Consider the following 24989-nt stretch of genomic DNA (forward strand, 5'->3'; position numbering starts at 1 on the left):
GGAGAAGCAGGGCTCCTTCTACGTCCAACATCTTTACCGCACGGCCTAGCATCGCCCTTAGCCCCTCAGCAGCGAGGGAAAGGGGCCGCTGCGGCGGGAGCCTGCCGGGAGAGCAGCGAAGGAGCAGGCGGCCAAACAATCGGCGCCGTCACCGGGTGGCGCCAGAGGCCGCCTCAGCGCCGCTCGCGCCCCAACGGTCACCAACCGCCGCCCGCGCGCTCCCTGAGGCGGCGGGGGCGGCGCCGCCGGGCGTGGCGACGGTACGTGCGCTCCGCTCTCATTGGCTGTCCACCCGGAAGAGCAGCCGGCGCCTGCGCGGCGGGAGCTGCCGTTGCGGGACCCCTGAGGAGATGGAGGCGGCGGCGCGGCGGGAGCGGCCGGACCAGCAGCGGGGCGCGGCGGCGGATGGCGGCCGGTCGCTGTCGGGACAGTCCTACTGGCTGGACCTGTGGCTCTTCGTCCTCTTCGATCTGGCGCTCTTCGTAGTCATCTACCTGCTGCCCTGAGGGCGCCGGGCCCAGGTCAGCCGCCGCCGAGGCACCGGCTCTGGGGGGGAAAAGGGGCGGCCTCGGGGTGCCCGAGGGAGGGGAGGGAGCTCGTGCCCCCAGCAGCTGGGCGGCCTGTCCTCGCTGGGCTGCCCACGGCAGCCTGGCCTCCAAAGGCCTGGAAAGCACGGAATCACAGAATTGCCGGGGTTGGAAGGGCCCTCTAGAGATCATCTGGCCCAACTCCCCAGTCAAAGCAGGGTTGCCCAGAGCACGTTACTTAGGACTGCATCCAGGCGGGTCTTGAAAATCTCCAGAGAAGGGGACTCCGCGACCTCCCTGGGCAGCCTGTTCCAGGGCTCTGTCACCTCACCCTGAAGTTCTTCCTCACATTTATAGAGTGTTTATGGGTTAGAATCAAGGGGAAGGCCAACAAGGTAGACATCATGGTGGGAGTTTATTACAGTTTATTCCAGCTTGTGCCCATTGCCCCTCATCCTGTCACTAGGAACCACTGAAGAGAGTCTGGCTCCATCATCCCTTCAATAAGGCCAAGTGTTGGGTCCTGCACTTTGGGTCACAACAACCCCAGGCCACACTACAAACTTGGGGCAGAGTGGCTGGAGAGCTGCCTGGCAGAAAAGGACCTGGGGGTGTTGGTCGACTGAACGTGAGCCAGCAGTGTGCCCAGGTGGCCAAGAAGGCCAACAGCATCCTGGCCTGTATCAGGAACAGTGTGGTGAGTAGGGCCCGAGAGGTGATCGTCCCCCTGTACTCGGCACTGGTGAGGCCCCACCTCGAGTACTGTGTCCAGTTTTGGGCCCCTTACCACAAAAAAGACATTGAGGTGCTGGAGTGGGTCCAGAGAAGGGCAACGAAGCTGGTGAGGGGTCTGGAGAGTAAGTCTTATGAGGAGAGGCTGGGGGAGCTGGGGTTGTTTAGTCTGAAGAAGAGGAGGCTGAGGGGGAGGCCTTATTGTGCTCTACAACTACCTGAAGGGGGGTTATACCAAGTTGGGTGTCAGTCTCTTTTGCTAAGTAGCACGTGAGAGGACAAGACAAAATAGCCTCAGGTTGCACCAGGAGAGGTTTAGGTTGGATATTAGGAAAAAATCTTCACTGAAAGGGCTGTCAAGCATTGGAACAGCCTTTCCAGGGAAGTGGTTGAGTCACCATTCCTGGAAGGATTTAAAAGATGTTTCCACGTATTGCTCAGTGATGTGGTTTCGTGGTGGACTTGGCATTGTTAGGTTAATGGTTGTACTCAATGATCTTAATGGTCTTTTCCAACCTAAATGATTCTATGATTCTATGTGTGTTCTAGAATCTTTAAAAGCCCTTTATCATTTTGATCTTTATATTTTCTCAGTTTGAATAGGAAAAAAAACCCCTGTGATAATGTTCTTCTACTGATAAATTGGTGTTGTGCCACTTCCAGAATCAAACAGCTCTGTACTGAAGTTACGCCACTTTAAATAAAACACTGTTAGGTATTATGGGTACATTTTGAAAACTTATAAGAAATAATTTGTGACAATTAGTGACTGCTTAATCGATTCAGTCAAAAATTATTAGCATAGAGAGTCTACATCTTATTTCTGTGTATAAATTGCAGTAGATTGAGATGAAAATGTACTTTCTGCTGATATTTTTTTTTCCTAGAAGCACTACTTTGCATAGACACCAGTAAAATAGCTGCAGCAAAGGTGAGATACCAGAGAGCAAGTTCAACTAATTGTTGAATTCTAGGATCTCTCAGCATAGTCAAGGAGCACAAACACTAGTTAGACAGGCAAAAGAGAAAAAAGTTCACAGTAAAGGTCATATAGTCATCCGTAGAGTGAGCGGTTTTCACTAATCGATCTACAGAAACACTTACATGCATGGCTGCTTTTGACAGATGTTTCAGCACTAAATATCTTTTGCTTAAAATCATACCCAACCACTGAAATGGACTGCAATTATAACCATTGTTCTTAGGTGGAAGAAACAATATCGTCATGAGAAAGGACCCAGAAAAGTCATGTAAACAACACCTTTCTTTTACGTATTTGAAATAAGTAGATACATGCAAACATTTGGTGATTACACTAGTTTATAACGTATTAAGGAAACAAGGGATCCAAAAGAGAAAGGGTTAGCACCCACTATGCTGAAGGGGGGATGCAGAGAGGCGGGGGTTGGTCTCGTCTCCCAAGTTACAGGAGATAGGACAAGGGGAAATGGCCTCAAGTTGCACCAGGGGAGGCTTAGATTGGATATTAGGAAAAATTTCTTCACGGAAATGGTTATCCAGCATTGGAATAGACTGCCCAGGGAAGTGGTTGAGGCACCATCCCTGGAGGTGTTCAAAAGACGGGTTGACGTGGTCCTCAGGAATATGGTTTAGTGGTGTGTTTTTTTGGTGTGTGTGGTGTTTTCGTTTCTTTTTTGTTTTGATTTTGGTTTTTTTTGGTTTTTTTTTTTTGTCAGAGTTAGGTTGATGGTTGGACTAGATGGTCTTTAAGGTCCTTTCCAACCTAGACGATTCTATGATTTAGATACTTGTAAGCATTAATAAAGTCTCCCCTCAGCCTTCTCTTCTCCAGGCTAGAGTCTCAGCTCTCTCAGCCTTTCCTCGTAAGGGAGGTGCTCCAATCCCTTAATCATTTTATTTGCCCTACGTTGGACTCTCTCCGGTAGTTCCCTGTCTCTCTTGAACTGGGGAGCCCAGAACTAGATGCAGTGTTCTAGTTGTGGCCTCACCAGTGCAGAGTAGAGTGGGAGAATGATATCCCTTGACCTACTGGTCACACTCTTCTCTATGCAGCCCAGGATTCCATTGGCCCTCTTGGCAACAAGGGCACATTGCTGGCTTATGGATAGTTTACTATCCACCAGGACCCCCAGATCCTTTTCACGGATACCTCTGAAAAAAATATAAAGCTAATTCCAAAGAACCAGCAGTTTGGGGTTTTTGTCAAAAAAAAAAAAAAGTTATTGGGATTAGAAAGTCTGCTTGATGATGCATGGAGCAGGTCATCTTGAGTGCCATCACAAGCCATATAATGGGCAACCAGAGGATCAGGCCTAGTCAGCATGGGTTTATGAAAGGCAGGTCCTGCCAGACGAACCTGATCTCCTTCTATGACAAGATGACCCGATTATTGGATGAGGGAAAGGCTGTGGATATTATCTACCTGGACTTTCAAAAAGCATTTGACACTGTTCTCCATAGAATTCTAGTGGAAAAACTAGCTGCACGTGGCCTGGATGAGCATACGATCTGCTGGATCAAGCACTGGCTGTCTGGACGGTCCCAAAGAGCGGTGCTCAATGGAATTAAATCCAGTTGACGGCCGGTCACAAGTGGTGTTCCCCAGGGCTCAATGTTGGGACCATTTCTGTTTAACATCTTCATTGATGATCTTGATAAGGACATAGGGTGTATCATCAGCAAGTTTGCAGATGACACCAAGTTAAGCGGGAGTGTTGATCTGCATGAGGATAGGGAGGCTTTACAGAGAGACTTAGATTGGATCGATGGGCCAACATTTATGGTGTGAGCTTCAACTGTACTTGGGCCACAACAACCCCATGCATCGGCACAGGCTTGGGGAAGTGTGGCTGGAAAGCTGCCTGGCAGAAAAGGACTTGGGGGTTCTAATTGCCAGCGGCTGAACATGAGCCGGCAGTGTGCCCAGGTGGCCGAGAAAGCCAATGGCATCCTGGCTTGTATTAGAAATAGTGTGACCAGCAGATGTAGGGAGGTGATTGTGCCCCTGTCCTCAGCACTGCTGAGGTCACACCTCGAGTGTTGTGTCCAGTTTTGGGCACCTCAATACAAGAGAGATATCGAGGTGCTGGAGTGAGTGCAGAGGAGGGCAACGAAGCTGGTGAAGGGCCTGGAGAATAAATCGTACAAAGAGCGATTGAAGGAGCTGGGACTGTTTAGAGGAACAGGAGACTGAGGGGTGACATCATCACTCTCTAAAACTACTTGAAAGGATATTTTAGAGAGGTTGGTGCTGGTCTCTTTTCCCAGGTAATTAGCGATCGAACAAGAGGGAAAGGCTTCAAGCTACAACAGTAGGTTTAGACTGAACATTAGGAAAAAGTTTTTCACAGAAAGAGTAGTCAGGCATTGGAATAGGCTGCCCAGGGAGGTGGTTGAGTCACCATCCTTGGATGTGTTTAAGAGTCATTTAGATGTGGTGTTGGGGGATATGGTGTAGAGGAGAACTTTGTAGAGTAGGGTAGAAGGTTGGACTCGATGATCCCAAGGGCCTTTTCCAACCTAAATGATTCTATGCTTTCATTTTTTTTTACTGTGCCCTCCAAAGGCCTGTGTAGCGCTGCAAAGGTAACCAGACTCTCTGTTCCCTGCAGAGCCACTATCTCATCACAGAATGCACCTTAAGGAAACAGGCAGTGGAAGAGGAGGGCCATTTGCGCAGCGTGGGCAACTGGGAACGCCATTCCACCTACCACTGAATGCAAGAGGCATATATCTACATTATGTCATAATATATCTCTCTCTGTATCACAAGTGTTACTGTTCAGGATTTTGCCTGTGTCCTGTTTCTGTGTTCTAAACTGTGCCTTAGAGGTCATGTAAGACAGCTTGACTGTGCTTTTCTAATTAGTGCCTAAAGGTTTCTTAGGGATAAATGAAACTATTGTTTGAATAAAGTCAACTGAAAGGACAGACTGTAAAGTGGCTGAGAATAAAATCCAGCTCTTATGTAGACCACAGTTGTAACTCAGACCTTTTCCCTCAGTAGATGAAGTCTATTCAGCTGGTTTACTTTCAAAAAGTTAATCATGAGGGTCTGATGCTGTTCCATTTTCTCTTATATGTTTCTCTCTTTATATTACAGTATATATGACATACCACATACTATATGAGATTCTAGCTTCAGCAGTTCCTGTGATTTCTGCAACATTCCAGTGTTTAGGAGCAGGAGCAGCCAACAGTCCTCGCTTACTGATTTAGATAAAACAGGCTCTGATTTCCTTAGCTACACAGAGTGACCAAGAGCAGCCTTCTTGAGCAGCTGGCAGGTTACATGTACTGTCTTGCATACACTTTCCATGGATGACTAAGTAGACAGTAATAAGTAAGTAATAGGTTTCAACTTCCGCATGCCACATCAAAATTTCCTGTCTCACTACAGGGAGATTTTCAAAGTGTTAAATGTTGCGTTCTCAGGATAAAGAAAATGAAGCCAAGAACATGGAGTAGGCTTTTTATGCGTTTGGGTTTGGGGGACAACAGCCTTCAACTATGAAGGGGGTTTAGTTTTCTTGACTATTTTTCACTTAGGAATACTAGTTTCTAATTCTGAGAAATACAATTCATGGCTATTGGGATTTTTCAGGAATAAACACAGTAAAATAACTATATTTCAGAGACTGAAGTGTAGAGTGTTTCAGTGTCTTTACACATTAAATGAAAACAGACTACTACCAGGGTAAAGAGGATTCAGGATGCAAAAGTAAGCATATGCTCTCTTTCCCTTTATTTGTCTTTCATTGTGAAAGACAGTTCTTCCATTGACAGTGGCTTTCTTAATTTATCAGACCTATGCGTTAGGAACTGGGATGCCTTTACCTGCTAGCATTTACGATTTTGGCTGCTGGTACCTACAAAATAAGTCACCAGTTTCAGAGCTCAACTTTGACTGCATTCTCAAAAATAGAAAAATAGGTTTTCCAGTTTTTAAAATGAAGCTATTAAAGACAAGTCCACTACCCTTCCCCACCCCTTCCCCCCACATGATTTTACCAGGGAAATCTCAAGTGAACAACTTATGAGAGAAGCACTGTAATATTGTTCCATTTCTCTTTTGGTAATAAAGAATAAGTCTTAATAGCTTTTAGAAAGTTAACAGAAATTTCAGTGTGTCTTCTAGTAATTTAGTTTTCTCTTTCAGCCACATCTGACATACAAGGTTTTACTTATGTCAGAAAACTTAAAGCTAACAAAGTGCAGGCGTGTGATACATTGTACTCCAGGCTATTTCATACGCTCCTGGAGCACATGAATATATATATCAAGGCAACTTTCACCTATCCCTAATAGAGCAAAAGTAGTACAGCAGCAAGACAACTCATGTAACCAATCAATCAGTTGCCACCAAGTCTGTGGGATTATGGTATTAAAATTGCTTTATGCATTTCATAAGTATTTAGAAAGCTAAACAGATTTAACCACCTTAAATTCATCTTCTGAAGAATTTGTTTATTACTATTCATAAATGGTAACTGAACCACCTTCTCTGCAAAACTTTCAACCATTCATAGAAGTATTACCTGTCACTGTTTTAAAATGCAGTTCTGGAAAGCCAGGCTGGTTTTGGTTTGGTTTTTTTTTTTAAATATGGAATACAAAAAGAACAGAAGACAAAGATATTTTAAATATTTATCTGATAGTTTGAACAAGCAGAACTTTGCAAGAAAATAATTCTAAAGACTGAAAAATATATTAATTACAAGACTTGTTAATGTCTTTACTGTTACAAAAATTGTCTAGGCTCTTATACAAATCTATAGCCAGGAGGAGACATTTATAAAAAAATAAATAGGCACCCTAGGTAAGTTAAAACAAGTTATCACATATTAGTTAGCAAATATTACGTACATACATACATGGAGTGCAGAGTCAAATATAAAAACAAGGTGCCTCGATTAGCTGTCTATTTACTATCATTAAATACCTGGTAAACATGGGTCACATAGAAACTTGTCTGGTAAGATTGTTTCAAGCAAAGCAAGGAGACTGAAGTACATCTAAATTTCTGAAGCTACTTTAAAAATAAATTTACTAGTTGTGCTTACTGGAAGCCAAATTCATTGGTATCAGTATTAGGCATTCATATTGCTCATTGTACAGAAGTATGAACATTGCTATGCATGTTTAAAAATAAGTGTTCTAACATCATTCACAGTTGTTGCTGTGCTATTCATACATAAAAATACTGTCATTTCAAATACAAGATTTTTGCAAAACATTTTACAAATTATACATTATTTACAAATTCCAATAATCTTTGTTTTTACACAAGTATTAGAAGACAGTTTTACTTAACTGCCTACGTATATTATGTAACATTGCTAGATGAACTAGAAACATTTAATTTACAGGTTCTGAAATCTCTCTCAAAAATATTACAATTAGGAATCATTCAAGTTCTTACATTTTCAGGGTTCTTTTTCTGTGTTCAACTGATTTTCTTACAAAAGGATACTTTTTTTAAGTTGCTGTTTACCAGCAGCCATACCTAAACATGCATAATTATTTGCATTACAAATTCTAGAATTCATTATTTCCCCAAGTGCTACAACAAATTTTGATCAAGAAGGTAGGAATAAGAAGACTAATCTGAGATACCTGGTTTGTTGCATATATCACGTTCCAGTTCTACTGTAAGTTACATGTAGTCTAGAAAAAAAACTGAAAAACTGACCTTGACACAGAATAACCAGAACTACTATTTAAATGTATATCTTGGGTAATCACACTAAACAATTGCCAACATTTGGTTGAAGCACTAAAATTCACATAAGGTTTATAAACATAAAAAAGCCTTTCTGACTAACAGTGCAAGTACAAGCAGGAGTGTTTATTATGCATACTTAGCCTTCTTGCATTATTTTTGTAACTAAAAGGCATTGATGTTTAGATGTAATCAGCAGCATCCCAAGTTAACACTCTAACAGGAATAATGGCAAAATTTAGCCTTTTCAGATGGCGTCAGGCTTTGCTGACATTAATTTTCAATTATACATTGTTCAACATTAGGATAAGATGAAAACAGATCTCTAAGCCCCTGCCTCTGACACCACAAGACACAGCGGGTCATTTTAAATACTCAGGGCTGCCGTGGGGGCAAAAATCCTCCTTTCCTCCCCAGCCCTCAATGGGCCACGTGCTGGGCCTCAGCACTTGCTAGATAGTTCCATGCACCGATTTAACTAACCAAATAAAGCCAAATAAATCCTCCCCTTTCTTAATGAAAAAAGTCAGGTTAACAAAACGTGGTAAATGTCAGAGCTGCCAAAATTGCAGAGCAGAGAAAGAGAGGAATGTCTTCTCCTCATGCCCTCAGCCGCCGCGGTCTGCCTGACCTGCTAATACAGAACCTGTGTAGCCCTGTGTAGGACTGTTCTGAATAGGAAAAAATGTCAGTAAAATCAAATGTGTGATCCTCGATTAAACATTGCTCAAAATATCAAGCTGAAAAAAAGATAGGAAGTTCAATAAATAGCAGCATTGACTTGGCATGCGATTGTAGAATAAATCAGAACTGAACATAAGTAGTAAATTTATCTAAAACCTTAAAAAATTAATCTTTGATACTTGCATGATAACCCTGTATTTTAAAATTAGCATCCTATTCTGCTATATCAGTTTGTATCTTATGTGGTTACATTTCATTTTAATAAGTTAAAATATAGCTTATAGAGTGAACAAATGGATAAATGTGTTTAAAAATATACACTAACCTAGAGCAGGTATATTAAGAGGGCAGTCTATTACTGCACTTTACTTGGATTCCCTTTGAAAATCTTAGTTAACACTTGCGAACAAGAACCATTTTTAAAGAATTATTAAGGCTTTTCAAATAAAAAGTTAGAAATTCTCTGGGTAAACTTTTATTAAAGACACTTGAAGGTTTGTCAAAGCACAGATTCTCAGAGAAGTCAGTTGAAAAAAACCTAAAACACCATGTCACCTCCTCCTCCTACCTACCAGGACAAATACTGCTCTATTATAACTGTATTTACTGCATTATATATGGTAATATGTTTATCCCTTTTGTTAGTGTAAGCATGTAGTGACCCCAGCCTGAAGGAACACTTTTAAAACTGCAACTAATTACATCTTCTTACAAAATTAGTAACAGCTAGTTGATTCCATTCCTGTAAGATGCATACACCCAAAGGGACCATTTTTAATATAAACTGTAGAAGACCAGCTGAGTAACAGTGGTAAGCATTAAGGCAACTAGAGTAACAAATCAAAGAACCAGAAGTTTAGCACCTCTTCTCCTCCACTCACCTCTATTTGCATATTCATTTAAACAGTCGTAACTCCTAAGCAAAGTACAGTCAACTGGGTACCTAGTTATCACACAGACAGAGATTCAAGGTTTGTGCCCATTCACAGACGACATGAAATGCTAGAGTCAGATTCTTAAAATAAATCTGGATCTATCTGCTGCAGTGTATGCCTTCTACATTGGCCTTGTACCTTTGCTCGGACGTGGGATGCCTGGGCTCAATAGTAGCATGGCACGTAGCATTCAGTTCTACTCCAGCTGATGCAGGATGCTTTTCTTTGTGAAAGCTTCCACTGTCTGTAAAATACAGCTTGGGTCTCTGATGATATTTCATCCTGTACGTGTCAGTCATGCAGCTATCCACCGAAAAATAAGTTGTTAGGGATACACTGTCATGTCCATCCACATAGCCAGCACTTGGTCCCATATGACGAGATCCTTTCTTTAAGAAGTTTTCAGACACAGTCCCAAAGTCATTAACTGATAAACGAGGTGGAGAATCCGGTTTATGAACGAACAGTTCATTCCCTTGAAATGGCTCTTTAAGCCTTTGTTCATTTGTAAATACGCTTGCTTCTGATCCAGATTTTAAAGGTGTACCTGTTTGCCTTAACGGATTATTTTGCAACACTTCTACTGATTTTACATCAGCTGCCGAGTTATTTTCGGATCCTGGCAAAGTATACAGAGCGTATTTCTTGGGTGGTAAAGGGGGAGGAAGATTCTGGTACACTGCTTCAGGCACCCAAAGAGCATCCACCCTTCGGAGCGGATGCCCAGCATGCTCACCGGGAGGGGGAAGCACCACGGGCCTTTCTGACAGGTTCTGTGGCACACAAGGTGACACCCCCACCTTGGGAACAAACGTTCTTGCATGATGAGACTGCAGCTGGGAAGAGGAGTAAAAGTCATTGTTGATCAGCTTCCTTCCACAGACGTTCTCTGTGTAAGGGTGGGTTATGCCATCAGGACAATATGCTGACACGTTCATCTTCTCAAACTTGTCTGGATTGAGCCACTCTGAAGAATTCTGTTCATTTGCCTTGTTCCTACTTTCTGACTTAACAATGTCTTTAAGAACTGGCTGTAGAGCTGATGATGGGAAAAATTTCCTGTTGGTCTCAGGCATTTCAGCTCTAAAATACAAAACCACACAGGATTTAAGAATCCATAAAAACATAAGAAAAAGCTCAAATAACCTAAGGATTTTTTTTCAAAGACAGCCGTGGTAACACTGCTTAAATATTCAAACTGATTAGAGAATTGGGATCTGCTTAACATACAGCCATTTGATTAAAATTTATATTAAATCACTCCAATGTTTCTTTCATTTGAAATATAAAGTGCCCCCCAAAATCTCTCCCAATCTCAACAAATATCTGTAAGGTAAGATAATCCTGGATGTTGAAGAAATTTATGTCAAACATGACCTCTGCTCTCTTCGAAGCATTCCTGTGACTCAGCCTACTTTTTAAATATTAGATGTTACTTTTGGGTGCTAAATTTGTATTTAGTTCTTTGATTTTTTTCAGAGGTACTGAGCACTTACAGTTCGCATTAGAAGCAAGAGGAATATAGCAGCAGCTACTGAACAGAAGTTACCTTTTCCTCCCCTTCCAACCAAATTTTTCAAAACTTTATGGGGCTATTGCACTAACAACAAATTGGTTAATCACTGCGTGTTGTAGTATATAAATTCAAAACAGAAAAATATTAAAACACTTTGTTCTGCTAAAATGGTTTAAAAGAATGTAAGCTATTTGGTTCCACTGACAGCATCAAAATTAAAAATAGAGACATTCAAACCTTATCAATTATGTAAAACATAAAATGCATTGTCTGTCAAAAAATTCAATACCTAAACTTTTGCATGCTTAATATTGATGACTATCACATAACACAATTCAGTATTTCTTATATAGTAAATTAAAGCCAGTATTAGTTACCTCTTTACTGGAGGACTCGGCACCTGCAAATGTAGTTCTGTCGGGAAATTAACATGGGGTTTGTAGTTAACTTCTGAATTGATCTGGTCTTTCCTCAAGTCTGAGGGTAGAAAAAAAGAATTTCAAAATAAGCAGAAATAGTCTAATTCCTTCTTTTTAATTGTTTAGAGGTTACCAAAAAACCCCAAACCAATACACAACAGGACAATCAATTATTTTCAAGATTTGACATTGATCAAAACAACCATTTTGAAGACCATCTGTCACAGAAGGTCAGATCTTATGTTCATCCAAAATAATCTGCAGGAAATGTTTGTGGGTTGTTTTGGGGTTTTTCTGGGGAGGGGGATATGGGGGCATGTGTCAGGTGGGGAGGTGGTTAATGTTACCAGAAAATAATTACCACAATTTTGAAGCTCTACAGATATGTTTTCAAGATCATTTTAACGTTTCACCTCATTAAAAGCAGATTTTCAAAAGCAGCTTTTTATAAAAGCATGATTATTCAAACATCCAAAGTAATTTAAATTACAAAATAGAAGCTATTTATGATTTATGAAATTTCACATTATGTAATAATAATTAAATGGAATGAATACTGTAAGGGTTGGGGGGTGTTTTGCTTTTTTGTTGTTGTTTGTGAGGGTTTTCAGGGTGTTTTGTTGCTTGCTTGGTTGTTGTTGTGATTTGGTTTTTTTAAAGAAATGCATTATGCATTCTTTGAAATGGATTTAAAACCTTACAGCAAACTGTACAGCTCATGAAGATGCTAAGCAGGCAGAGATAACTTAGTCATGTGTCCTAAACACACAACATGAGAGTGTCTGCGCCAGCACTATCACACTCACACTCCAGAAGCTCCTTTTATTCCCAGGCAAAGAATCATTCTCTAAAAATACACAATTTCTGAACAAGGGAGCTCCTAGTTAGTAGTCAATAAAGGAAGCATTGAAGTACCCATGTCAACACCACATAGAATAAAATACTCTCTTGGCAAGTGACAAGCAACAGCCCATTTGTTTAGAAACAGATACTAAAAGTCTTCCTAATGCAATGATTGGCCTATTATAATCAGTCACCTGCTCTGAAGCCACTCAAAAGACATTTTATTTTGTGTATGTGTAGGCAGTTTCATACAACTACTATGCCTATTTCAGAAAAACAGAAATTAAATTCTAAGAAGGGAGACTATATCACCTGATTTCTAGTGGAATAATCTTGTGTTCAATAGGCAGTACTTAGCCGATTTCCAATGGGATAATATAGGCTGTTCCATACTTTAATCAACAAAAGCTACAAAAAATTTTGTATCTATTCTTAAATGATGTAATCTTACCAGGATAAAATATTTTTTTATTCACTTGTTATTTCCCCAAGTTTAAACGAAGTCTTGGAACTTTTGACTCATGAACACGAGTTAAAAACCCAAAAGAAAAGAACTAAACTAAAAACCTCAGAAGATGCTGGCGGGTGATACTTGTTTTGAGGGTCAATATCTGCCCTATCTTTAATCGATGAAAGACTAGAGACACTAAATCTTGAACAAAGAACACAGGTTGTAGAGACTAAAAAGGCACATAGGATAAGAGACAAAGCCCCCATGTGGCTTTCCTCTGAGCCTCAAAATGGAGAGGGGAAAAAAAAATAAACTAAGCAATACCACAACCTTAGAAAAATATGGGAAAAATATTACTAGTGAATGAGCCCGTGTGTGACACTGGCAACACACGAGTAACTAACCTGAAAGAAAGTTCTAAACTGTTCCTGTGGGCGATGGCATCAGAGCTAACTAATGCTGAGGTAATACTTCAAACAGAAAACATTTGGTTCTGCTACCAATTTTAATGAACTGGAAAACACTTAAAAATAAAAAGCACAGGCTCTGACTTTTTTTCCTGTGAATATTTCCAATTCTGTATTTAATCTCAGTCCCAATCAAGATAGAGTCCTAGGAATTAGTTAGTTAAATAATTTGCTAGATTAATAGTGTCTGAAGCTAGACTTTGAATACATCGACTTTTATATAAGAGCACATCTACTTAAAAACCGCAAATAAATTGCCCATACATCTTTCTTTAATTCCCCAAAGTGCCTGATGTGAAGATTACAGATCTTAATTTTTTTTTTATTTTTACTCCCTAGGAATGTAGCCTGTTCAGCCCTTCCGAGAGGCAGTATCACACCCAGGTCAGGAGGCGGCAGCAGAGGTTAATAAGCCGTTTCCTCGGGGTGACCATGGCGTGCATTCAGCCAAAGCTGCTCAGCGATACCAGGTGGTTTGTGCCTTCAGAATTCCAGCTAACTTAAAAATAGATGTGTTATTTTCTCTTCTGCTGACAGGATATCCATGCATGGTTAAAACCAGACACAGACTCGATTGGGAATTTTGGCTCTACGTTCTTTGCAAACCTAAATATGGGACACATAAGCACTGTGCTCAGCTGGAGACAGACATCCTTATCAATGGGGCGCAAGAAGCTCACCAATAAACACGATGTAACCGGTTTCTCAAGTACAAACCAGTCTGCTTTTAAAATTTACAAATATCTGTTTTCACATCTGAATAGCTAATCTAGATTTTCAGAAGATTAACAGCCACTCTATAGCCAACAGGTAGGACAGACAAGCTCTCCTCTAATACCTCCATTTATACATAAAGAACATTTGCAAAAATCTGCAAAGCCCAATTTCTGGGGAAAAAACAAAAAAAGCCCACCCCAAAAAGACACATAACATGCAATTTCCTTCTAGTGTGTTTTAGCTGTATGCTTCCTACACTTTTGTTTACCCAATTTTATTTTTTTTTAAGTTGCCAATGAAAAACCAAAGCGTAATACTTTTTGTAACAAGTACCGTGGCAAATTCCTCTCCCTGAACCCAGGCATTTTCTGTATTCAACTGAAATGACAGACAAACTTACTGGAAGCTTTAGAAATGTGGAAAAGGCATGTCATCCCAGTCAAGAAGGTAAACACATTATAACTTGTCCAAAATAGAATACTATTTTTAAAAAAAGTTACCATCTCCAGAAAAAAAATTTCCTTATATTCAAGAAATTGTCTTTTTAGAGCAACCTTCTGCTGCAAAATATTTCTTACATATTCATTAGTGGATTTTATATCCATGGCTTTAAACATCTGGAAAAAATGAAAATGAAATGCCACACTGTTGTTTTTTGGGGGATGGAGTGGTACGTACTTGCATATGTGTGAAAGCTTAAGTGTTTTGAAGTGAAGTAACAGTCAACGAAGAACACCAACTACTAACCTGTTTCATTCTGATCTGCCTATCTCAAGAAGCTTAAGAGATCTTTGCTTTAAAACCCAATCCTGAACCTTTGCATCTATTTTAAATTGCAAACTTCTCACATTAATAAACTGAATTACAAATGTGGGAGTGCTTTACATTTCAATCTTCACAGGCTGTTTGACTGTATTTGGAAATCTTTAAAGTTTAGGGCTTGGTTTGGGGTGGTTGGTTGTTTTTGTTGTTTTTATTTTAACTCAAATCTTTAATCTAGCATTTAAAGACACTCCAGAAAAGCATTTATTTATTTCTGTTCAATATTAAGTATATAAAGTAGCTCCATGCTTTAATTTACTACTAAATTTTTCAAGGACGGTAAGTCATATACATTAACTGCACCATAAGGGTAACAACTGGATTTTCTTCAGTACAGTTGCATATTTTAAATTCTTACTATAAATATATGGTTTTCCTAAGATGAGGGTTTTTTTTTCAGCATTATAGTTTTTTTGTGGGGTTTTCTTAAGTGACAGTTAAGCAGAGGCAATTTGGATTCCTCTTTACATACTCACCAGAGCTTCAGAATGCCTCTAGATTTCAGTTTGAGTTGTCTCATGCTATTGAGTTGAATAATTATTAATGGGAAAACCTCTGCATTTGTACAAATACTGCTTTGCATTTATTTTCAAAGGGAAGCAATTATTAATTTAAGGCACTGATTCCAAGTACATCCTTTTATGAGATTGCCAAACAGGCAAATTTTAATACTATATCTTAAACAGGAGGCCATCAAGCACTTGGCCAATTTTAATCCTTACTCTACTGACAGGTTAGTTCAAGAATGAAGTCCTCAGAGCTTTGGGGGGCAGCAGGGGAGGAATCTAGAAAACAGGGCTTCTAGGATTTAATTTTTTTCTTCTGGTTTTTTTTTTTTTTTTTTTTTTTTTTTTTTGTTCTCCCCCCCCGGCCCCTTCCTTAACCCTCCAAACAGTAATGCCTTTTATCTAAACTGTCAGGAGTGGCGATTTCACGAAGACATGAATCAGGAAACCTTAGGAATCAGAGAGGGTTGTTATGAAAGGCACTAAAACCTCTCTATGATTGAAAATAATTATCAGTAGCTGACCCATGTGGTGTCCCAAAGCAGGGTTGTTTATCCAATCTGCTCTGAAAATCCATTAAAAAAAATTTATAGCCCTCTCCAACTTCCAAGAATTACAGTAATTTTTCTTCCACTTGAAGAATGTGAAGTTGGAAATTCTGCCCTCACACTGTTCATGTCACATGTTCTTCATAAACAAAAAAAAATTAGCCTCCACAGTTCATCAGTTCACCAAAACACTAATCCATTAATATAAATCAAGAATATTATATCTGCTTACTTAATAACCATGTTCTCCTGACAAAATTTGATCACGCAGACTAGGAATTTGCCTTTTGGGACACTGGCTTCAGTACTACAGTTATCTGCTGCTTACTACACTAGTGAAAGAAGCAGCCATTTGATCTGCATAACCACTGTATGATCCAAGATTACTATCTTTATAATGCTCTAACAATAAGTTTATTTTTATAAGTCAGGGACAGAACTCCTCAACTGCTGAACAGTAGCCTTATTCAGCTACAGTTAAAAATGAGGAACTGGTAAGGCATAGTTATACAAATGGTGGGCGTAATTAGAAGTCCAACATTATTTCCATAAGATGTTTACCACACCAAAAAACCACCCAGAGATATTTTTTTCAAGTTGCCATGAGAGGCTAACAAAGATTTATTACATACCATTCCTCTGTCAGAAAAGTCGGGGCTTTTTTTATTTTCTTAAAGTACTACTTTCTAGGAGTCCGTATAGTGTTTACTTACCAATCTATGTCTTGTTCATAATATTCAGAGATATAACATAAGGTAATAAAACTGATACCTGTAAATGACTACTACTGTCCTTGCTAAAGGTATCCTGGCACACTTTTTAGACAACCAAAAAACTGAGTTTCAATAAATCTCTAACCCCACATACGTGTGAAGTGATCAAATTCTTCAGATATCTTTTGAGTCCATTAATCACTTTTAATAAAAGCATTATTTTCTAAAACATGCGCTCATGTGAGAACTTCACATTTGATTTAGAATACGAACATTTTTCTTATGAAACTATTCAAAAGTTAGTTACTGAATTCAAAAAACTGAATAGATGGGATCTTATCATCAATGATTTATGATAACTCTAAAGATCACCTGGAATCACCACACTTTTTAAAACAAAATGTACAATGCATGTTGAAAGCTTTAAGTATACTGAAGGGTACAGGGTTCTCTCTGGAGAATACTCATTATTAAGCTCAAACATTGTTTGAGCCCACCTATTTTTCATTCTGACAGAATGCTTCATATATTTGCCACTGGTGTGTTTTGTCTTTTTGCAATCCAAGTGTGGGTAGTTTTCCATTTGTATCAGTCCAGTATAGTGCAGAACTTAAGCAGAATAAGTGTCACACAAAAACAGATCTTTGCATTCCATGGAACGTCAATTTTGGTTTGTTTGGTTTTGGTTGCCAAAATAAAACAAGTACTAAACTAGTTCTCTTTCTACAACCAAAAAATAATGACAGAAAAGATAAAAGTGTTATGGCACACCCCCACCCCCCAATTTAAGTCTTAGAAGAAACCATACTATACATTATTTGAAAAGAAGTATGATATCTATAAAAATCAAACATTTCCTGGGGAAGTGGCCTAATATTTATTGCAACTCTTTGTACAAGCACCACTCCATTGTTCCAGCAACAGTAGATAATGATTTTGGCTGGCCTCACTCTGACCTATAATATTTATAAGCCAAAGCATTTATCAACTTTGTAAAACCCCAACAGACATATTGCTATGTAAAAGGAAGTAGATTTCCTTATTACAAGTGTTTCTTCCTGATATTGCTTCATATCTTGAAGGAAAACAAGTGGTACCAAAGTCCACCCAGACATTTAAAAACAAAAATCTTCCTTAGCATTCACCAAGAAAGTTCATGGAAATGCTTTTGGAGAAAACACAGGGAGTGAACAAAATTACCCTGGGTTTTTCTTTTTCTTTTTTTTTTTTGGAGATAGGGGGGTGGGGGGGAGTGGGAGGGGCAGGGAAGGAACATGCACTGTTGCTAAAAAGAAAAAAAAATACACAACAGAAAAAAACCCAAACCAAAACCCAAAACACACATTAAACTGAGAAATACATTCTCAAAGTAGAATATAAGCAACAGAATAAAGAAAGTATTGATTAAGGCCAGTGAAAATGAATTACACTGGATGTTTTATGCCAACATAGTCATCCAAAAATCACAGTCATCAAATAATGGAATGGTTTGGGCTGGAAGGGACCTTTAAAGAACACCCATGGCCAGCATCCCTACCATAGGCAGGGACACCTCCCACTAGACCAGGTTGCTTAAAAGCCTCAACCAACCTGGTCTTGGACACCTCCAGGGATGGGGCACCCACAACTTCCCTGGGCAACTTGTGCCAGTGTCTCACCACCCTCAGAGTAAAAAATTCCTTACTTATCTCTAATCTAAATCTGCCCTCTTTCAGTTTAAAACTGTTCCCTCTTGTCACATCACTACACTAACACTGGCGAACAATAGTGTTATCCGTTCTTGCACAGAGGACCTGCACCAGCCAGAAGCACTTAACACATAGGCCACCTCCTTAAGAGACAGCTGCACATGACATGCACAAGGAAGGACAAGCTGTTCTATCAACCTATGAAGAAAATGCCTTGTAACAGAACACACTAGAAAAGGACGAGTGTGGCAAGAAGAATCGTTTTATCCTGATTATTTAATTTATAAAGAAGCTGCAGCCTCCCAAAACAACACGTTTTCTGCACCAAAATACTGTATTTAGAACAGATCCAAGCGCTACAAAAAAACCCACCTCCTAGCCTGGTACTTGGGTGATAGAGGTTGTGTGAAACAAATGTTTGGGAGACGTGTCATGCTTGACTCAGCACACAGCTGAGGTGCTAAGAACAGGTACACTCCCACCATCCATATTCATGACCTAGCACAGAATTAGGGAACTACTACTGCTGCTACCATCATAGCACAAACAATTTTCTTCAACATGATGGTGGAGCTCTGAAAAAAACCCAACCTCTCTATTTGGGAACCCATATATCATGGCAGATAGCTAGGAATCCGTTTACACTGTGCATTTGCTCTACAAGACAGACAAGAAACTGAATAAAGGGAGGTGCTTTGTGGAATAAAAGGCTTTAAATGCCTCCGAAAAAGTGATACTGTAACTGAACTGCTGCTCCATCATATTTCCATCAAAATGTACCAAGAAGGGATATCAACACTTTCCATCCTTAGCCATCAAACTCACTGAAAAGGTTAAAAATGTGAACAAGAACAAAATTTGGAATTTACTGTGGAGGAAAAAAGCCCCACAAAACAGATTTCTTTCACTTTTTTAAAAGACAGAGTACACAGGTTATGATAAGTCAGTAAGAGCGCGCTCTACTGAAAAAAGTATAAAAAACCCCTAATATCACAGGCAGAACAGCCACAAATTCCACACCTATTTTCTTCTAATCCACCTCAATACAGCCAAACCAATAACTGCCTGACTTTGAAATATTTGGTAATGGTTTGTAAAAAAACAAAAAAACAAACTACAGCCCCCCAAAACCCCCAAACACACAATGATAAGTTGTATATACATTTTTCAATGTTATGAAATATCATGACATTAAATTACACAGCAAAATTAAAAAATATAAAAGGCTAATCAGAAATCTGTCCATCTCTTGTGTAATATTAATAAGTTAGTATAAACTTTTGGTACATCTGCATTATTTTTAGAAAACTTCTTATTCTTTATACAAGTTGAAATTCTTACCATAAAAGTTTCTGTTCTGCTGGGATACTGAGTGTAACACACTGTCAGCTTTTTTGGTTGACAAGTTCTGTTCGCTGTAAAAGAAGCACACATGGAACGTGAAGGCTTAAACTACTGACATATGATCACAAACTTTATTGCCTTGAGTGCATACAAGCGTAAAATTTTGCCTTTGTGAAAGTGAGTCTTGTTATTATCACTGTCACATTTTTTAGTAACACACACACTTCACAGAAGATACCTAAGATAGCAGGGGTGGCCTTTAATACTTTTAACACTGCTCCCCCATGTGAAAGGCTGGGCTGACACAGAGAAATTCAGGATGACCTGAATCCTTTAATATGGACAGGTAAAAACCATACACTTTGCGAGGTTGCAGTTTGTTCTGGAGATTGGATGCCCAATCATCCCAGCCCGACTCTAGAGTACAACAGCAGGATGCCTAACATGTGGCACATAAAAAGGAAACTTTCTTGATCCTAATATCACATCAGCCTGCTTAATAAAGACAGCTGGTTCCCAAAGTTATCAACAATAGCAAAATGTGTCATCTCTAAGAAAGAACTACCATCTGTACTTTTCTCATTGTAAGCTAAAAAATATCATAAAAATTTTAAGTACTTATTAACAGAGATCACCCAGAAAGCATGACAGTTTTGAATACTTGTTTACTGTAGTGATTTTCAAATGGAAGACGCCACTGGACACTTAATTCATTTGTAGGTTTTACCTAAAACAGTCCTTCAGTGCTTCAGAACACTACTATTCATGAGGTACTATATGGTTTCCAGTTTATCATCAGTATCGCTCATGTCTGAAGCAAATACATTTTTCAGTATTAAGAGTTTACACCTGAATATTCTAAAGCTAAACACACAGCAGCATCTGACTATGACAAGCTTAACTCTTATAAAAGTGCAAAACTCTCATCAGTATCAATATCAGTACATGTAACCTGTTAGCTAATATTCTGTCCTGTCTGTTTTCCTAGTTTGACATTTTGCTACTATTTTTTGCCACGTGGTCTTTCATTCATACGGATTTTCACTTCAAAACTTTTTCTCAAACTGGAAGAAACTGAAAGATTACAGCAGGAAACCCAAGAGGAGAAAATAATAATTAAAATAAAAATCAGCAGATTTAGTAAGTATTGCTGGTTTAGTTGAGCAAAAACCATGCCTTACCAATCCAGACATGGAGCTGACAAACACCCTGGCAACTCCTTCCTCCTCCAAGAGTAAGGTAGGGAAGAAGATACACAATGGCAATATTTCAATTAAAAAAACAAAAACAAAAACACTCCTGTTATTGAAAGGACAGGAAAAAAGGAAAAATACTAAAAGAAACAAGAAGAATGGAGAAAAGAACCTAACAGAAAACAAAATTCTAAATACATTTTTTCCACCTTCTAAAAGAACTTTCAAGTAATTCATTTGTATTTCTTTGTTTTTATGAGACAAAGTCCGAATGGTTAGAAGGGAACTAGTGGGTATTGCCTCTGAATGGAGAAAGAACCAGTCAGAGAAAATATCCTTCTGAAAGTCCCAAGAAGACATCTGTATTTAGATAAACTACGTTTGTTTTTTTCTTTATTTGACAAATACTTAAGCAACAGTGAAAGCAGATTCTTAATGAACTAAGTTATTCTAAATTTATCATACCCTCTCTCATAAAAAGATACAGGCAGTATTCAGGCATCCCATTACCTCTTGGGCATGCTTTAAAAGCTTGGAGTAGCTTTACACATATTCGTATCATTATCCAATAGAAAGCCCATAAGGATTTTGTATAGTGGGGTTTTGTGCAGATTGTTGGGAGGGGAAAGACAGGAGGGAGGGGGAGGAAAAGAAGGGAACAGATGAAGGCATGGCGTAAGAAGAGTTTTTAATGGAAAGTAGACACCACAGTCATAATCTCCAGTTCAGAAAAACCATAAAGCAGCTAAATATAACAGGCCAGAAGAATACACTTACGAAATACCACTGTATCTGCTGTCATCTTTCATAAGCATCTCCTACCGGCTACTGGTATAGACTGAATGCATGTGAGATGAACCTTTTGCCCTATCCTGGCATGGCTATTTTTATGTCCTTATTTATGCTTCTACATGCAAAACAATTCCCTAGGAAGCTAAGAACTAAGCAAATGACTGATTTTGATTTCTTGAAGTTTCCAAAATAATCAAAGAAATTTTAACTCATACAGAAGCTGTATTTTGTATGTTTTAAACAAAAATAAAATTTGTTTTAATAACTTGCTACAATAATTGAGATGAGTTTTAAGATTTTGCATCTCTGCTTAGAGAAGTCAGAGCTTTTTCATTTCCTGGTATTTGCTCTTCTCTTGCCCTGTAAAATGAATGTTCCTATGTCCAAAATTTTGCTCAAATCTACCAAACGTGTGACTAGGCTTGGTCTCACAAGTCTGATCTTCCATTTTATGGATATAAACAAGATTCAAAAGAGGAAAATATGGGTTCTAGTAGGAACTACATTCCACATACAGCTTAAGACAGACAATACAGAAAACTGCATGTGGAAGGTTGATAACTTCATATTTCACAGCATCGCATAATCATTTAATTTGGAAGGGGCCTCTTCAGATCACCTAGTCCAACCCCTCTCGCTCAAGCAGGATGAACTACAGCGGGCTGCCCAGGACCACCTCCAGTTGGGTTACCAGTACCTCTACAGACAGAGACTCCACAAGGTCTCTGGGCAACATTCTTGTTACTAACTAGCATACATCAATTCTTAGTAAGCTTAATAAAATTTTGCTCCTAACAACACTTTTGCCCAGTTTTAGTAGTTCTACACTTTTCAGCAAGGATTTCTTTCAAACAGGTCAATCACTTATCATCAAGTCATCGGTATATATCTGAGCTGCTCTAGAGAACTGAATTACAGAACAATGACTCTAACAGAGCACAAGATTTACCTACTGCCATTCCCATCTTCTCTGTACAATTGCTACAGGTATGATTTATATAGACACTTGTATTCCATTACAGATAGCAAGTTACCCACAGTCTAAAAAAACTTGTAACTAAAGAAGTGTAGCAATTATTTCAAATTAACACGCCCTGCCCCTCAGCAGGGCTTAGCAGTTCTGGCTCACAGCCATAACAATATGGTTCAGTGCCTTGCAAACAGAACTAGTGTTGCAGCCTCAGAGTGAAGGTAACCTAACACTTAATTGCCCACACCCTTATTTCTAGATACCTTGCTAGCTTTCTACATACCTGACCTCAAGTGTATAAAGTTCCAAAGCATGCTTCCTTGACTTTTTTTTTTTTTTAAAGAACACATGAACATTAGAACAACTTATATTTCTGTAAATTCAATCTATGCAAGTTTTAATAGCATTAGCATTACCTGCAGGAAGCACTTTCTTTAACATTCTTGACATCTGCTGAATTGATTCCTTCAATAACAGGCGAGTCCGGATTAGCAGATCCATTGCTGATATGATCACTGCTTTCATATCCAGATTCTGTCCTCTGAATTTGCCAGCTGTCACCAAGGATTTTTCTCTCTGTAAATCCTTTGCTTTTTTCAGCATTCCCTTTTCCCTCCGAATCCAGTGAGCTTCGACTTCCTGTATCCTGTTTCGTTTCATCTTCATATATAGTCATTAAACCTTTCTGGATTTGGTTTTCTTTTGGCCAATGGTTAAAGCTCCGCTCCTTTTCATGCTTAGATTTACTGTTCGGATTTGCCTTGTGCTTTGGGCTATGCTGTTTTTTCTCTGTCTCACTGAAAATACTGTCTACGTTTAGCGTCTCTCGCATAGGTTTCCAACCTTTACTTCTGCTTCTGCTGCTGATAATACTTCCTTTGTCCCTGGAGTCTTGGCTGGTGTCTGTATCGTAGCCAGTGACACCATCAGTCCGGGTCCTGACCGTTGGTTTCTCCCCAGCAGGAAAAGCTTCTGGTTTATTTGATCCAAGCACCTGTACAGAAAGCTTTGCTTGGTGAGGCGCATTGTCATGCTTATAGGGACCTTTTCCCTGGCTGCTGTATATGCGCTGATCAGCACAGTGTCTAAGTCCGTTTCCAACTGGAGGAGACCCTGACTTAACACTGGAACGATCTTCCCCAATCAAATCTTAAAGGAGGAAAATAAAAAAGCTCCATTAAAGTTCTTATTAATATTTAACTGATATTTTACACGATCTCAACAAATTCAGTACGTATTTCAGACTACTGAAAAATGGGAAACTAATCACAGAATCACAGGGACCTTCGGAAATCATTCAGTCCAACCCCCCAGTCTTACAGTGTGTTAAAAGGAGAAAAAATTTGCGCAGGTAGTATTGATGCTAGAAGGTATTTAAAAGCATTGATCCTCTGGTCACATTTTTAAGATGTACCTCTTTGTCTCCCAGATTCTTTTCTTGGTCCTTTGTCTGCATCTTTCCGTAAAGATGAGAAGTTTTTCATATCAGCAGCTTTCTGAGCACACTCTCTGGATATGTCCTTTAGCCTGTCCTTCTGATCGCTGTAACCTAATTTAGCTGCAAAAAATACTTTTTGTCAAACATCATTACTAAAGTCATTCATCATCAAAACACATATATATTTACGTACCACAGCATTTAGTTCTTTATATTAGTACTACTTAAAAAGACTAGTGAATTACAAAACACAGATTAAGAAAATGAGATGTGTAGGCACAAATGTATGGGTGCCTCCAAGGAGTCCACTAAACGGACCTTACGAAAGTAACCAAAGAAACATTACGTCAAGCACATCTTACACCTCTTACTTTTTAAAGCTGAATGCTCAAACCATTCTGAAAGCATATACTAGATACATCAAATTTTATGAATTATACTGAAAAAATGAATCTAAGCTTAATCTTGCCTAAATGTGAAGATTTACTTTTAATAAAACAGTGGACTCACTGCTTATGAAAACAAATCTGTTTATGAAAAGGTAAATACTGATTGCTTTTGAGTCATCACTCCATCAAAAAAGAGGTAATCAAACCAAGTATTCTCAGTTTTAAAAAGCCTAGGAATTCAACAATAAAGACAGAGGAGAAACACATCTCAAGAGAATGTAGCATCTCTCTGCCTGAGAAGTCTGGGGAATTCAGAGCAAAGGCACTGAGAAGTAACACAGAAGTCACTGCCTCATAACTTCGTACAGCTTGATGTGCTTGGAAGCTTAATGTGCAGACAGAATGGATTTTTAAATAGATAAGACAACTTTTTTACTACTCCTTCCAAACATAAGATAAAGTCCATCCGTATAAAGGACTACAAATAATGCTGCATATGATGATATTGTTAGGTAACAGTGTTCCTTAAATAGCCAGTGATCCACAGAGCCACACCACATGCTCCAAAAAATCAAATCAGCTCCAATTTTCT

General features: G+C 39.1%; 1 protein-coding gene and 1 long non-coding RNA gene across 4 annotated transcripts in view; one reads left to right on the top strand and one right to left on the bottom strand.

Moving 5' to 3' along the window:
- The first annotated feature begins 303 nt into the window (after positions 1–303).
- On the top strand, positions 304–5214 carry LOC106892628. The gene is made up of 2 exons (XR_001412916.1): positions 304–521; positions 4853–5214. It is a non-coding gene; the product is annotated as an uncharacterized LOC106892628 (long non-coding RNA).
- Positions 5215–6873: 1659 nt separating this feature from the next.
- USP53 (ubiquitin specific peptidase 53) overlaps positions 6874–24989 on the bottom strand; it is a 39765-nt gene continuing 21649 nt past the window's right edge. Inside the window, exons 12-17 of one of the 3 annotated variants that reach the window (XM_014949936.1) lie at positions 23985–24128; positions 22987–23719; positions 20797–20838; positions 19613–19686; positions 11475–11574; positions 6874–10664 (exon numbers count right to left, since the gene is read on the bottom strand). In XM_014949936.1, the coding sequence (XP_014805422.1) occupies positions 9680–10664; positions 11475–11574; positions 19613–19686; positions 20797–20838; positions 22987–23719; positions 23985–24128 (2078 nt within the window). In that variant the 3' untranslated portion in view covers positions 6874–9679. Of the gene's footprint in view, positions 10665–11474; positions 11575–19612; positions 19687–20796; positions 20842–22986; positions 23720–23984; positions 24129–24989 lie in introns of all 3 variants that reach the window. The other 2 variants (XM_014949935.1, XM_014949937.1) reach the window with 2 other exon arrangements.

This window comes from Calidris pugnax, unplaced genomic scaffold (genome assembly GCF_001431845.1).
Source record: "Calidris pugnax isolate Ruff unplaced genomic scaffold, ASM143184v1 scaffold42, whole genome shotgun sequence".
NCBI classification, from domain to species: Eukaryota; Metazoa; Chordata; class Aves; order Charadriiformes; family Scolopacidae; genus Calidris; species Calidris pugnax.